Source organism: Callospermophilus lateralis, chromosome 6, assembly GCF_048772815.1.
Source record: "Callospermophilus lateralis isolate mCalLat2 chromosome 6, mCalLat2.hap1, whole genome shotgun sequence".
Classification (NCBI taxonomy): Eukaryota; Metazoa; Chordata; class Mammalia; order Rodentia; family Sciuridae; genus Callospermophilus; species Callospermophilus lateralis.
Window position 1 is genome coordinate 160000556 of NC_135310.1, and position 15655 is coordinate 160016210.

General features: G+C 48.5%; 1 protein-coding gene across 5 annotated transcripts; it reads left to right on the forward strand.

Annotated features, from left to right (window-relative positions):
* Positions 1-257: 257 nt before the first annotated feature.
* On the forward strand, positions 258-12190 carry Trim38 (tripartite motif containing 38). Of its 5 annotated transcripts, XM_077109709.1 has the most exons (9): positions 258-373; positions 502-635; positions 744-1348; positions 1650-2174; positions 3729-3824; positions 6149-6379; positions 7326-7348; positions 7444-7556; positions 11256-12190. In XM_077109709.1, the coding sequence occupies exons 4-9, from the start codon at positions 1767-1769 to the stop codon at positions 11777-11779; spliced, it is 1395 nt and encodes a 464-aa protein (XP_076965824.1). In that variant the 5' UTR covers positions 258-373; positions 502-635; positions 744-1348; positions 1650-1766; the 3' UTR covers positions 11780-12190. The 5 variants fall into 5 exon arrangements, with proteins under 5 accessions (XP_076965824.1, XP_076965822.1, XP_076965825.1 ...); XM_077109710.1 differs by lacking the exons at positions 258-373; positions 744-1348 and adding an exon at positions 723-743 and having other exon boundaries at positions 385-635; XM_077109708.1 differs by lacking the exon at positions 258-373 and having other exon boundaries at positions 385-635.
* The last annotated feature ends 3465 nt before the right edge of the window (positions 12191-15655 follow it).

Here is a 15655-nt window from a genome sequence, read left to right on the forward strand (position 1 = left end):
AAAGGGCTGGCAGCACACATGGAAAGGCCTCTCAGGTCTGGGAGCTAACCCTCTGCAGGCTCCCAAACGCTGTGCGCTGGGTCACCAGGGAGCTTATGGGATGGCCAGTGGGCTCCTTCCGTTCACTTGAAAAGCAGCTCTTTTTTCCCTATTTCCTCCCCGCCCTGGCAGGACTAGCCAACCGCAGAAGACGGGGCAGCGCCATTGGCCCCCAACCCCGGCCCCGCCTCTCACGTTAGTTTCACTTCGGATCCGACTTGGGCGCGTGCGGGAAGCGGCCGCTCGCTCGGAAGGACGGGCAGCGATTTCCCGAGTTGGTGGAAGGTCCCGGCCAGTGTCCTCTGGGTGGGGACGGTCTGTGCTGGGGAGAGTGGTGAGTGGCGGGGCGGGGGATGCGTTTCCTGACCGCGGAACCCCAGAAACGCTCCCGACTTTGCTTTGCAGCCCCCACCTCGGTCCTTTTCTACCTCTCCTTCCCCTTCCCTCCCTCCCGCTGCGCAGCGAGGCTCGGAAGCCTCCCGGAGTCTGGGGCAGTGAGGCCCGGGTTGTGCGCCCTGGCCTTGGAAGCAGGAGTCGCCCCTCCCGCGGGCAGAGCGCCTCTAGCGGACAGACGGCCGGACGGCCAGACGGCCAAGGTAGAAATCCTGGGAAGAAACCCAGCAGGGCTCTGGGCGGGGCAGGTCCTGGTTCCGAAAGGACGACAGCCCATCCAGCTCCAGTAGAATTCCTGTCTTTAATTCCAGGTACTGCAGTTTCAGAGGAAAAGTCACTATCCGAACTTCTGTCTGCTGCCACCCAGGAGCGTACCCCTGGGTGGTGGGTGGGGTGCACGGGAAAAGGAGGGTCCCAGGGGGCTGATGCTGCTCCTAGTCACCCCCCCTTCTCCCCTGGTCATAACCTGCTCAGTGATGCACGGAAGGGGGCCCGACACCCCGGGTCCCACTGTGGCCTGGCCTGCCCACCACCCTCCCTGTACCCTGGACTGGGCTCCTCCTGGAGTCAGACCCTGACCTGGAAAAGACAGGCATGTCCCCGTGCTCAGGCACAGGACTAAACCTCCCCTCCCCGGCGCTCATTCTGCTTCTTCCCTCAGTTATGAGGTGGGCAGGGGAGGGGGACGAAAAGAGGAACCAGTTCTTCTGCTTGCCCTGCTTACTTTATCACCTTCCTGGTTTGGTCTCCCCTGGGACCTGTTCACCCGATGACCCGCCATCTTTGTGGGGTGGGGGTCGGGCTCAAGGTGAACTCAGATTCGATCACCTCAATGAAATAAGTCCTGCCAGACCCCTGAGTGTCGCTGCCAGTCGGAAGAGGATTCTGAACCGGTTCTTGGCACCCACTAGAGTAGGCAAGTGTCCCCACAGCCGCCCTGACTCCCTGCTCTTCCTACAGAGCCTGTGAGGGGGCCTGTCTCCACCTCAGACTTTCCACTGTGATGAAATGTTCTCTGTCTGCGTTGTCAGGCAGCCACTCCATGCAGCCATGACGGAATTAAAATGTGCCGAGGAAGACTGGGAAAATGGATTTAAGTTGTATTAAATTTTCATTAAGTTAGATTTAAATGGCCACACATGATCTTCGTACCATATTGGACAACACCGCTAGACCTTTATGCATCTTCTAATTTCCAGTCTGCTTCTTCTTTTTAGACCAGTGAAGGCCAGTAACATCCAGTACGTTGTACCTAGGCTCAGCTGTGGTGTGTTTCCGTCCCTGGGAAATTCTGGCTGCTTCATATCTACCACCAGAACTTCTCAACAAAAGCCATGGCCCTTGCCTCATTCACAAAGAAGATGAAAGAAATAGCCACCTGCCCCATCTGCATGAACCTGATGACCCATCCTGTGACCATCAGCTGTGGGCACAGCTACTGCAGCACATGCCTCCCGTGGTCCTACAACACCCAGAACCTGTTAGGATGGCAGAAGTCCTTCCACTGCCCTCTGTGTCAGGTCTCACTTCCTGTGACAAATTACGGGTCCAACAAGGTTCTGGAAAACCTCCTTGAGGTCATTGGGGAGATGGACCTTGAGCAGCTGTGTGGAGAGCATGGCGAGCAGCTGCACCTCTTCTGTGAAAACGAGGGCCAGCTCATCTGCTGGCGCTGTGAGCGGGCCTCAGCGCATGCAGGGCACAACACGACTCTTGTGGAAGACGCATGCCAGGTCTACAAGGTGAGCATGCAGCCCCGGCACCCCAGTGAGAGCCAGCTCCCCCAGCCTGAGACTGGGACCCTGAAATATGGCTCTTGTCATGTTATCCTGAAAAGTAGTGTGTGAGGCACTGTGTGCCCAGTCTGTCTTGGAGCAGCCAGAGTGGTACCTCCACGGGGTTTCATCTGAGGATTGACGGGTCAGTGACATGGCCACTCGGACACTGCTAAAATAAAAGGAACATCCAGGACTGGAACGGAATGACCCCTGTTAGAAAGAGAGTGAGGGCAGTTTCCAGCCGGATTATAGAAGAAGCCCTGGGCTGTGGGTTGGCGTGAGGCAGAGGCTCTGGCTGAGCCCCAGAGTCTTGCCCAGAGCACATGGAGGCAGGCAGCCTTCACTGTGGCACCATGAGGCAGCAGCTCAGCTGCTGCCTCCCCGCTCCGCCCTGCCAGGCTTGAGGGAGGCTTGTTCTGGGTGGGGGGCCCCTTGTTCTCCCCTCCAGTGTAGGAAGACTTGTTCGAAGGTTCCAGGCCCTTCCAAAGGACGTATTGATCCTGACTACACGGAACACGCACAGCTCTTCCTTTAAGTCCACTTGGCAGGCAGTAACTAATGGGGACAGTCAGGTTTGAATGATTTCCCCACCCAGTGAGAAGAAGAGCAGCAGCACACGGTGCCAGGCTCCTCAGGTTGAGATCCTAGCTCTGGCACTCAGTAGAAGGGCGATTCTAGGTAAGTTACTGAAGACCTTCATGCCTTTGATTCCCCATCTGAGGGAAAGAGCAGATCCCTCCCTCCAAGACACACACCCAGGGTTTGTGAAGTGGGAAGGGATTTCAGTTGGAAAAGCATTTGGTGCACAGCCAGGGCAACCTGTTACACAGAGGCCTTTCCTGAGGATGCTAGGGGTGAAGGGGCAGACCGGGAGAGGACAGGAGCCAGTTCTTTTACACACGAGCAACTTGGGTCAGCTTCTAACTGCTTTCAGTGGAAATACGAGAAACCCTTTTGAAAAATAACCTAAACCCTGGACGTGGACTCTAAGTACTTTTAAATTGGTTTTGTGATGTTGTTCTTCAGAAATCAGAATCTCCCTTTTCCAGTAGCCATTTCTAGTCACATCAGCTGGCGGCCAGTCCAGCTTTCCTTCCAACTCACCCATACGCCTACAAAGTTCGCTGTGTGCCATGCACCCTGGTATTAGCTGTTTGCTCAGCTTATTGTTTCTAAAGTCTCTTAGAGTTCCCATGTCCTGTGTGCAGCGTTTCCTGGCAAGACTGGTGGCTGTAGCACAGGCCTGGGTCACCACAGGAAACTGGACTTCAGCTCCACTGTCCACCGGTTATGGTTTGGGCGAGTGTCTTAACCCTTTCCTAGCCAACTGTTGAGGGTGGCTACGGAAATCAGTATGTTGCCAGCCATCCAGACTCAGCGTGCTCTCCGGCCCAGTGTAAAACTCAATAAGTAGTATTGGGGTTGTAACTCATCTTGGGGTGAGAGGCCGGGATTCCCGGGAGGTGTCTAGTGAGGAATCAAATTGAATAGACTTCACTCACCTGATTTTTCCTCCAGGAACAACTCCAGGTTGTTATATCAGAATTGAATCGACTCCACGAGGCGTGTACAAATCAGAAGGCATTCGTGACGAGGCAGATAACTGAATGGAAGGTAAGAACTGATCTCCAGTTATTTTCTGTTCCAGAGTATAGGCATGGAGGATGACTGGGGCAAAGCACAGTGATGGATCATTCTCAATAAAAAAGACCAGTGGATGAAACTCAAAGAAGAAATCATTGTTTTTATTTTTACGCCCTAGTTGTTTATTTCCATAGATAGATTTTACCACCAAACCCTTGGGCCTTTCACTGGTAATTGTCTGCTGTTCCTGATAACTTAGAAGAAACCAAACTGCTGTCTGTGTTTGCCTGCAACTGGTCATGGCTAGTTTTCACTCTTGGACACTTCCCAGACATGCAGGTGTCAACACTGTTATGTTTATTGTCTTGTTGTATTGACCGCAGGGCAGGGTCTAGCTCTGGGCCTGTGCGTTCAGAAACCAGCCTTCGAGAGCACACACACTATGGGATCCCTTCGTGTCGAGATTTGTGAAACCAGTAAAGGAAACCGGCTTGCTTTGCGTGTTGCATCATACCTGCTGCAGGGTCCTATGCACTGCAATTGCAGACTGTAGGGTTTCAGACTGTGCATGGCTCACCAGCCTCTGCATTATCAGAGACATTCCTTTGTATGAATACCTATATAATCCACTAGCTTGCAGCCGGATTCCACAGCCAGCTAGCCATTTTGCCTCTTTCAGGGGATGATTTCAACCTATGCTTCTCTGTGTGTGAATGTTGAACTTGAACTTCCCGAGGATGCTCTGACTTCCCTTATTTCAGAATCTTGGGCAGTGGGGAAGACCTTGATTTTAACTAACATGTATAGAAAGCTCATCAATCAAGGGATAAATCTGTACTTATCTCCACAAAAATTCCATCTCATCCTAAACCAATGACTCTTCTAATGCCATATCACAATTGACACACTGCAAGAATCTGGGACACCTTCGTGGAAATTGCAATTCTCTGTCTCCTCAAATGAAAGCTGAGTCCAGTGAGACTTACCATTGGATTTTGGTTATCTTATACAGAGGTATTATTAAAATGACCCTAGAGCCAGGCGAAGTGGTGCATGCCTGTAATCCCAGCAGCTTGGGAGACTGAGGCAGGAGGATTGCAAGTTCAAAGCCAGCCTCAGCAACTTAGTGGGGCCCTAAGCAATGCAGCAAGACCCTGTCTCAAAATAAAATATAAAAAAGGGTTGGGATGTGGCTCAATGCTTAAGAGGCCCATTGTTCAATCCCCTGTACCAAAAAACCCAAATCAAAACAAACAAAACCCACAAAAACCACAAAAACCCTGGATGAGTATTTACCTGTTAAACATAACAGACAGTACTGGGTAGTGGATCAGTGGCATACGGCTTGCCTAACGTGTGAGGCACTGGATTCACTTCCCAGCTCTACGTATAAATAAATAAAATAAAGGTCCATTGACAACTAAAAGATATTAAAAAAAAAAATAACAGCTGCCATATCTGGACCCCCTCTGCCAAGAATCAAGGCCCCTTCTACCAGCTGGTGGTCTCAAAATCGACCCTTTATGATGGTCTTTACTAGCTTTTGCTTTAAGAATTTTCTTCAGACTCAGAAACGCCTTCTTACAGTCCAAATGAAAATTCAGTGTTATTCTTGTAACTGATAAGCATAGAACTAGGGCAGAAGTCAAATGCTTTAACTTATCTAGTGTCCCTCCTTCCCCTGTATCTTGGCTGAAAAGGGACATTAATCAGGGGACTATAGAAAATCAGGGTCAGTCTCTCCCACATTCTTCCAGATTGAATGGCTCCCAAGAAAATTATGTCCCAGTAGCTGCTTCAGCTGTGTGTGTGTGTGTGTGTGTGTGTGTGTGTGTGTGTGTGTTAAAATACGCACACCACGGGATTTGCTGTGTGAACCACTCACAGCGTGAATCTCGGTGATCTGGGTGCTTTCGTGGTGTGCAGCTGTTTCCATCTCCGTCCCCAGAACACTTTTTGTCTTCCTGACTGAATCTCAGTCCCCGTTACGCACCAGCTCCCCGTTTTCCCTTTACCCCCCCCCCCACCGCCCACTGCCCCGTGCCCGGTGACCACGGTTCTGCTTTCTCTCTGCGTCCGTCACCTGCCCCTGCCTTTTTTTTTTTTTTTTTGGTACCAGGGATTGAACACTGAACTGCATATGGCACATCTGCTCCCCCCCCACGGGACACCAGCCTCGCCCCCCCCCACACACTTTTTAAAAAATATTTTGTTTTGAGACAGGTTCTCACTAAATCGCTGAGACTTTCTTTGAACTTGCCATCCTCCTGCCTCAGCCTCCTGAGCCACTGGGGTTACATGCATACGCCACCATGCCCAGCTTGTCACCCCCTTTTGACCTTTTTTGACTCTAGGAGAAGATTGAGGCTCGGAAACAGAAAATCAAGTCTGACTTTAAGAGTCTCCAGGTTTTTCTGTGTTTGGAGGAGCAGTGTCATCTCTGGAGGCTGGAGGAGGAAGAGGAGGACTTGCTGAGCAAGCTGAGGGACAGTGAGGCCCGGCTGAAGCACAAGAGCGATGAACTCCAGAGCCACATTCTGGAGCTGGAGGCAAAGTGTCAGAGCTCCTCGCAGAAGTTGCTGCAGGTGAGGCTGTGGACTTGCAGCAGGGGAGGCAAGTGTCGGAAGAGGGAGTCGGAAGGCAGGCAGGAAGGTTGGAAGGCCTGCCTTCACTGGACAGCGGTGCAGCAGCGGGTGGGGAATTGAAGGTCATGCTTCTTTGAGATAGTGAGTCCGTTTCCTCCAGTGGCTCCCAGCCGTCCACGGGGAACCTGTATGATAATTAGAAGAGCACACTTGCTCTGGGTGGACACCGTGTGGCCCAGTGACACCACAGGTAACTTCTGCCATCCCCTTCCCTGTGGCCCATGTGCACAGATCCCCAACTGTCAGACTCTCTCCTGAGACACTCTTCCCATGACAGATGGTGACAGGGAAGCAGCCACATGAGTGGCTTTTCCCAGATCTGCCCGTGGAGGCCTGCTGCTGCGGATCTCATGGGTCTTTGTACAGCTGCATGGAGGATGCGTGCCCCTGAGAGACAGCAGGACCTGTCACTTATGGCTCCCGCTAATAGGGAGGGTGGTCACATTATAGGGTTGCGTATGGCACATCTGCTCCCCCACCACGTGACAGCACTGCCACTTCCTCCGTGGCCCGGTCTCCTGAGAGGTGCACAGATTCCTCACCAAGCAACTTTGTGACAAGGAACCTCCAATGTGGGCTCACTTTAAAGAAATGTGGGCCATTGGAAACAAGTCTTGCCAGAGGGAGCGTGAACAAAGCCCCTGGCCACTCCCTGGGCAGCCCACAGGCCCATCCACTGCAGACAGTACTGTTCCCAGAGCTGCTGACAGAGTGACAGACTCAGGCCAAGTCGGCCGTAGGTGGGGCTGGGAATCGTCCCCTCCTAGTGTCCGTCAGTCCAAGACTGGGACCGTGCTCTGTCCTTCTTTGGGAAGAATGTTTGTAGGGAACAGCTCCACATGCCAGATCCCATGGAATACTCACCTTCTGTCCCTTCTCTTTATAGGATGTGAAAGACATCGTGAGCAGGTAGGTCCTGTATGAGTGTAGGAATGGAGGGGCAAGGGCCCTCCAGCTGAATGGAGCATGCCACTGAGGAAGCCTCTGGCCTCTACTTCTTCTAGGAACTGGGGGAAGAGGCTGGACACCCTGGAGGACTTTCCCATGGAGATTCACACCACGTGCAACGTTTCTGAGCTTTACTTAGATGTGAAGAAAGTGCTGAGACGCTATCAAGGTATGTGAACTCAAGAATTCCTAAATGCTAGGATGGAAGGGACCCTGAACAGTGACCCAGGTCCCCACGGTCCTCAGCAGGCACGCAGCCAGAGGCTGGGTAGTTACTTGCAGAGGAGCATCACACTCTCCCCTCCTGGAATGCTCTGATTCTTGGCGTGACATCAGTGCTGGTTGTCTGTGGACCCTTCAAGTTCCTCCTGCCCCACAGATTACCCTTGTCACTCCCGGCAACTCCAGGCACTCAGTTTTCCCATCTGAAAATGAATATGTTAGCAGTTCCCACCTCCTTACTGTGTGTGAATTGCCAGCACAGCATCTGGCACATGACAAGGCCACACCATGATGTTAGATCTGATGAGAGTGTTTATTGTGAATATTTTAAAGTCTTAGAGCAATGCAAGAAAGGCGAATGAGTATCATAGATTACGGTTCAGAATTTTAGGGACTTGACTCAGATCATCCAGATTAATATTAGAACCCTATCAAAAAACCAAGTTTTACTCATTCAAAAGCCTTAGCTCCCTTGATTCTGTTAATAGTGCCTGATGTAGTGCCACAGTTTCTTATGCATAATCATGAATGTCAAAGGACTCTGAAAATGGAAAGTCTTAGCATGATGTGTTTGGGTGCCAAGTCAGACCTACCCTGGAATGACTTGGTTTATGCGACCAACAGTTGCCAAAAAAATTCACTCCCTGAAAATGATACAGATATATCATGTTGCAGTTTTTGTGAGCCAGGCACGTAGGCACAGCTCGGATGGGCCTCTGCTTGCGCTCCTCACACCTTCCAGTCAGGGTGTCCTCTCGTGTTCTGGTCTGGAGGCTAGGCCGGGAGGAAGGAGTACGCTTCCAAGATCACTCCGGTTGCTGGCAGAATCTGTGCCCTGAGGGTGGCCGGACATCGGGCCCCAGCTTCTTCTTGGGTGTTGGATGGAAGTTGCGCTCTACTGCTAGAGGCCTCTGCTCAGATTCTTGCACACGAGCTCCTCGTTTTTTCTTCCAAGTGGGCTGAAGAGAGAGAGAGACTCTATAGTAAATCGGCCAGCAAGATGGAGTCTTCATGAAATGCAGTCATAGAAGCTCCATCCCATCACCTTGGCCATAGTCTGTCAGCCAGAAGCAATTCTCAGGTGCTGCCCACACCTGAAGGGTAGGACTTTTACAAGGATGTGACACTGAGAGCCAGGGGCTACAGAAGGCCACCCTTGAGCATTTCTGTCCTCATGGCCACGTCTGAATTGCATCCATCCAAGACTTTTTGAAGTCTGTTTATTCCACTTATTCTGAAAATATGTTTTACTGCAGAAATATTGGTGCATTTGATTACAGGGTTCTGCCTTAGACCCAGAGGAGGTCGACATGTGCTGTAGAGTACAGTACCCTGTGGTGAAAAGGTCGACACAAGGGGTGCACATCCTAATATTATTAGATTCTACAGATCTTGAACTAGTAACCACTTATATATCCCTCTAGTCACAAAAGAATTCCCAATGTTCCACATCTCCCTGATTTCTTTGTTTATAAAAATTTTTAAATATATCTGATGGATTTGAAATGGTACTTAATTGTGAATTTATTTTAAGTTTCTCCAGCTCATAGTGAGGTTGAAAAAAAAAATTTTTAATGTCCATTAGCCTAATTTACCCGTGATTTCCTGTGGCTTAAGTTTTTTTTTTTTTTTTTTAACTGGGTTCTTTACTTACTGATATCTGGGATTTTTTTTTATAGTCAATATCATCTTCTGGTATTTGAATGGCATTTTATACTTACATTCTGTTTTTTAATAAATATGTCCAGATTTAGAGTATACATACTTTACTGTTTTGATAAGTGACTTGGTTTCAAAAGAAGCCAGTCATCATAAGGATTGGAATTAGTGAGATTCATTCATTTACAGCAGCTTGTAGTTTCTTTCCCATAACTTGATGATGTGGTGGTTGTAATAATTTAGTTTCTAATGTTAAACCACAGTTTTGCTCTCAGGATAACCCCCCCACCCACACACACACACAAACTTGTCTATACATTATGTATAATGTGCAGATTTGACATTCAGGCTTCAAGTTACCTGCAAACCATCATGGTGCTGTTCCCAGGTCAAGCTGGTTACATAGTGTGGTCAGCATAAGGTCACCCACTGGGCAGGGAGGGATCCTGACCTTACAAGAACAGGGAAAGAAGAGCCAACTGCCCTCTGTAGGCTCAGAGCCTGTGATCACTCGTGGAGACGACCGCTCGGGGGGCGTCCTAGGCGTCAGGCAGGCTGCATGTGAAGTGAGTTCAGAGACTCTCCTGCTGTTTGGAAAAGATGCCCCTCCCCTGAGGATACCCAGGCTTCCCTGCTCTGTAGGTCGCCTCGTGCACTCGCTCCACGCCTTGACTCTGTGCAGTTGGTAAAGCCATCACTCCAGTCTGTTCGTATACATATGTGAGAGAGAGAGAGAATAGGATACCTCCAATAATCCAGAACTGATGGATATCCACAAAATGTGGAGATTGCATGCTTTTAATGTAATGGATCATATGCTGTGTGTGGGAAATATGGGAAGCTTTAATATATAAAAGAGTACTGCCGCAGTCTCTGGCTGGGCACAAATCACGAGTCTCCACACAGCTTGTAGATTCAAACAGCAATTCTTTATTCCCGAACTCACACCGGCCGTCTACAAACACGTTCTGGGGGAATCCACGTTCTCTGCCCAAATCCACTTCTCCCAAATCCACTACTCTGCCCAAATCCACTCTCTCCCAAATCCACTCCTCATGGGCTTCTGTCTCCCAAAATATACTGTCTGACCCTAAGAACTCAAGAGGAACTCAGCAGCAGGATACTCCCTATTCTAAAGGGGCAACACCCTAATCTCCTATTATGCTAAACTGCCCTATTCTAAAGGGGGAACACCCTAATCTCCTATTATGCTAAACTGCCCTATTCTAAAGGGGGAACACCCTAAACACAGATCCTGCCCTGGTCCTTGAGCAAGGTCACCTTTCAGAAGTCCTTCCACTAGACAGCATGGGAGTAAGCTGGCAAGGAATTTGTCATACCTACTTGGCTGATGGCTCCCAGCAGAGTACTATTTAAAAGATTGGCTTTTTATTTATATAAGATAGGATATATAATATGTATAACATATTATATTATAAACATGCATGTTAAACACATGAAGTTAGACATGGTGTGTATGATATACCTGTAATACACGCTATTGTGTATGCATTAATTGTATGTGACATGTATAATATGTTATACATAACATTATTACTCCATCTATACTGTCTTGTACAGATATTTGCTACCATACAGAGCTGGAGACGGGAGGGCTCTTTCAGCTGTACTGCTTCCTGGTTCCTGGAAGCCCCAGATGGGAGAAGGACCTAGACAGGGCAGGAACCACTCCAGCGCCCTTGGTGTCTCTGAAGGAAAGGACAGTGGTGGTGAGGGTGATGTCACGGATGTATTATGATTGGGATCACTGATTAGGCACTCCCCATGTCCACCAGATGCAGGCCGACTGTCCCATTCCGTTCTCCCTCCAGGGTCTGCAGCAGATATGGTGACGGTGCTTCACTCGCAGAGCTAGTAAGAGTTCTGCCCGTACTTGAGCACAGAATGGCTTTATTTAAATAAGTTGCCTGGCGCAGAAACACTCATCGTCTCCTGGTGCTCTCTGCCGCTTTCTTGTCCTTTGCAGTCAGCGTGACTCTGGATCCGGATACAGCTCACCCCAGCCTGACTCTGTCAGAGGACGGGAGACAAGTGACTCTCGGAGGCTGCCCGAAGGATCCTGACTTTTCTCCCAGGAGATTCAGTGCCTACCCCTGTGTCCTGGGCTTCAGGGGCTTCTCCTCAGGGAGACACTACTTTGAAGTGGACGTTGGAGAAGGGACTGCTTGGGATTTGGGAGTCTGTTTGGACAGTGTGCAGAGGGGTGCTGACATGAAGCAGGAGCCGGAGTTTGGCTTCTGGACCATCAGGCTGCACAAAGGGCAAGACTACCTAGCTCTGACCAGTCCCCCCACTCCTCTTCCTCTGTGTGAGAAGCCCCTGGTTGTGGGAGTTTTTCTGGACTGGGAGACTGCATTTGTGTCCTTCTACAACATGACCACTGGCTCCCATATCTTCACCTTCCAAAATGCCTCCTTTTTCACAACTCTCCAGCCCTTCTTCCGTGTTTATCAGTACTCTCCTCTGTTCCTACCTCCCCTAGAGCAGTAAGAAAGGAGCAGCCTCCTAGGTTAGACACCATAGAAGGTTACAAATCCCCTACAGGCAGAGCGTGGTCAGTTCTCTTCATTGCCATTCCTCCAGGCCCTGGAACAGTGCTGGGCTTCCAGTGGCTATTTAGTGAATCTGCATTGAAGTAGTAGATGTCAGGACGGTAAGCCTGCCACCTGTGGTCAGCTGAGCCTCAGTGGGAAGCAGGGAATAGCTTCCCAGCATCAGAAGTTCCCCCCGGGCAGGCCGACAGAGGCTGGCTTGTCACTCGTTGACAAAGGGTAGCATATTTTGCTACCCTAAAATACTGTTATTTTGTTAAAAAGCTATCTAAGCCCACGTTCTAATTGCTTCCTGGCATTACTTATCTCTTGAGTATTCTCACGTGTATGTGGGATGCAAATGTTAATAAATTTCTGTGTAACACATTGTCTCCTGTTAATATGTCTTGTTAATTCAGTTTACAGGGTCCCGAGGGAAAAACCAAAGGTGGGTAGAGGAAAAAAGTTGGTTTTATTTTTTTTGCTCACTTCCACAAGGAAGCTTTTTATTGCTTGTGACAAAACTACCCACCAATAACAAATTAGAAGAGGAAAAATTTATCTTGGCTCAGTCCTTGGCTGACCCACTCCATGGCTCTGGGCCTAAGGTGAAGCAGAGCATCGTGGAGGAAGGATGTGGTGGAAGAAAGCAACTCAAGGAACATGACATCCAGGAGGAGAGAGTGAGCGAGGGAAATACAAACCCCACAGGCACGTTCCCTGCCCCGGGCCCTCCCTACCTCCTCCAGCCATGACCTACCTGTCTATTGTCCAGTCAAATTGTTAATCTTATCAAATGAGTTAATCTCATGTAGTCGTCTCCCATCTGGACATTCCTCACTGTCTCACACAGGAGCTTCCTGGGGGATGCTCATCTCCAAACCCTAGTAGAACCTTGGTCTTATCTGTCCGCTGACCAATAGTTGTGGCCCACCAGCACCCACAGGGTAACTGAGAGGCTCCACCTTTGTGCAGGATGTATGAAGGTACAATCTGGTTATCATTATGATCTTCTCTACCCCTTGATCTTGTGGAAATAAAAGGGAAATTGTCACTGAAAGGGCTTTTCCTGGAGCAGGACCAGGCAAGATTCTACCTACAGCCTGCAACGTGTGCTCTGTCCACCTCTGCCCCTCACCTACAGGCACCTAGAGCCACAGGACAAGTACATGTGCCTAAAGGCTCATGTTGCATGTCCAGAGTGGTGGGCTCTTGTTCACGGACGGTCTCTCTTCTTTGTTTTCCCAACATTTGATGGCCCGTGTCAGCTGCCTGTCCCAGAACACTGATTCAGAGCTATTTGAACCTATGTCATCCAAACTGCTGTGCAGACTAACAGCTCATTTCTAAGATTAATTAACTTCAATGGATCTGGATCTTTGAATTTTTTTTAATTTTATTTAATCTAATTTGTTATATATAACAGCATAATGCAATTAAATTCATATTACACAAATAGAGCAGAAGTTTTCATGTCTCTGGATGAACACAAAGTAGAGTCGCACCATTCATGTCTTCAACAAGTACTTAGGGTAATGATGTCCATCTCATTCCACCATCTTTCCTATCTCCATGCCCACTCCCTTCTCATCCCTTCCCTTGGCTCTATCTGAAGTTCCTCCATTCCTCCCATGCTCCCCACACCCCATCCCCATTATAAATCAGCATCTTTATATCAGAAAAGACATTTGGCATTTGGTTTTTTGAGATTGGCTTACTTCACTTAGCATTGTATTCTCCAACTCCATCCATTTACCTGCAAATGCCATGATTTTATTCTCTTTTAATGCTGAGTAGTATTCCATTGTGCATATATACCATATTTTCTTTAGGTTGGATCTACAATTTAGCTATTGTGAATTGTGCTTCTGTAAACATTAATGTGGCTGTGTCCCTGTAGTATGCTATTTTTAAGTCCTTTGGATATAAAATAAGGAGTGGGATAGCTGGGTCAAATGGTGGTTCTATTCCCAGTTTTCCAAGGAATCTCTATACTGCCTTCCAGGTTGATTGCACCAATTTGCATTCCTACCAGCAATGTAAGGGTTCGCCTTTTCCCCAAATCCTCGCCAACACTTATTGTTGTCTGTATGGATCCGGATCTTGAGTGCAAAGGCACTGAGCATACCTGTGAGACAAAGGAGTGGAAAGAGGTTCATCATCTGCAGCAGGTCAGGACAACACTGGAGATGATTTTTAAAGCAGTGTTCTTTTCAAACAGAGAGAGCAAAGGGCTTTGATTGGGAAAGCTCACAAATAGGAAAGGCTCACCACATTCCTAGTGGAGCATGTTACTGCGTGTACTGATTTTAAGGTCATATGTTACCTGTTATGGCAGGTGGTGAATAAATAAGAAAATAAATAAATGAATGAATAATGGCAGACCCCAATGCCTCAGGACAGAGAATCTGGCTTTATAATGAGCAAAATTGATTGCAATCACCTAAAAAGTATGTGTCAGAGGGACCTGGTGATTTCTACTGGTTCCTTGTAAGTTTCTGCAAAGGACCTTGGCCCAAACCAAACAAATAAAACCAAATCTGATAGCTAAAGGCATGTTAACAGTCCTTCAAAGGGCCTGCAGATCCCACCCCACCCCATAAGTATAAGAGCTTGCAACTAAATACGCCTGCCTAGCAGCTAACAAAGCCCCAAATGAAGTCCTTTTAAATTTGCAGTTTTTGAATTTTAATTGATCTACACTGTCCCATTATAAGCTAGGCCTTGGAAAAGCTGCTTTTGCTAAACTCAGTGACGCCTCAGCCTGTATTTGCCCAGTGAGTACTAGAAGCAGAATAAAGCTCAGCATTTGACATCTGTCTCTCTTTAACCCTCAACTTTGTGATCTCCTCAGCTCTGTGAATCATTTGAAACCTGCAATGCAAGGTTTACTGACCCTAAATTCATCTCGCCTATCTTGATCCCTTCAAGACTGAGACATCTGCAGCACTCTATTTCAGACCCCTGAAGTGGTGCCTAGACGTCTTCCTTCAGGCTGGTCCTGGACCCTCCAGGAATAGCAGGAGCAGTCATCCCAGGAAGGGTGAGTCCCTCCCTTTCCAGGAGCACGCTTCTGAGGACCATCCCACATCCTGAGTGAGAGGGGTCTCTGGAGCCACCTGCAGAACCAGAACTGACCAGTCACCAACCAGACCACAGCTGGACCAAGACTGCTTAATGGTGCAGACTCTAGCCCCACACTGATTCTCCCTCTGTTAAACCTACAGCTCCTGTCAGCACCCGGAAGACAGGGCTCAGGTGCAGGATCTCACTGCACCTTGCCAATAAAGTCTAAATAGTCAAAGTTCTTCTTCTGCCTTCCTCCAGATGACCTCTTCTGGTTGGTTGGCTGCTTGGTTGGTTTGAGCCAGTGGCTGGAACTGGCTTGTTGGAACCCTGGAATCAGGCCTCTGGCCCAGGACTCCAGTAACACCAAAGGCTCTGACTTTTCTTGCCCAGAAAAAGGATGCTCCCTGACACTGGCGGAGCCTGGAGGTCTGGAGTTCTTCAGGAAAAATTCTGTCCCTGAACAACTAGATTCCGGAAAAGGAGAGCATGCTAACAAAATAAGCATCCAGCTAAAGAGAATGCTTTAAAAAAATCAATAAAACCAATAAAACTTTGGAACCAAAGTGATGGATGTAATACAGTTAAAATCAGAAACTGATGGGGTTCAGGCAAGTTATTGGAAGAAAAATAAGTCCTCCTGGTTTTTAGGGGAAATGTTACTAAATTAGATAAACTATTGGCTACTGTAATAAAGATTTAAGAGAGAGAGAATACAGAAAAAAAATAGAAACATGAAAAAACATAGCCGAGATATAATTTTGAAAGT

Coding starts and splice junctions, on each gene's coding strand:
- Trim38 (XM_077109709.1), top strand. CDS start 1,767: ATGGCCCTTGCCTCATTCACAAAGAAGATGAAAGAAATAGCCACCTGC. Junction 3,825..6,148: donor GGCAGATAACTGAATGGAAG/GTAAGAACTGAT, acceptor TTTTGACTCTAG/GAGAAGATTGAGGCTCGGAA. Junction 6,380..7,325: donor CCTCGCAGAAGTTGCTGCAG/GTGAGGCTGTGG, acceptor TTCTCTTTATAG/GATGTGAAAGACATCGTGAG.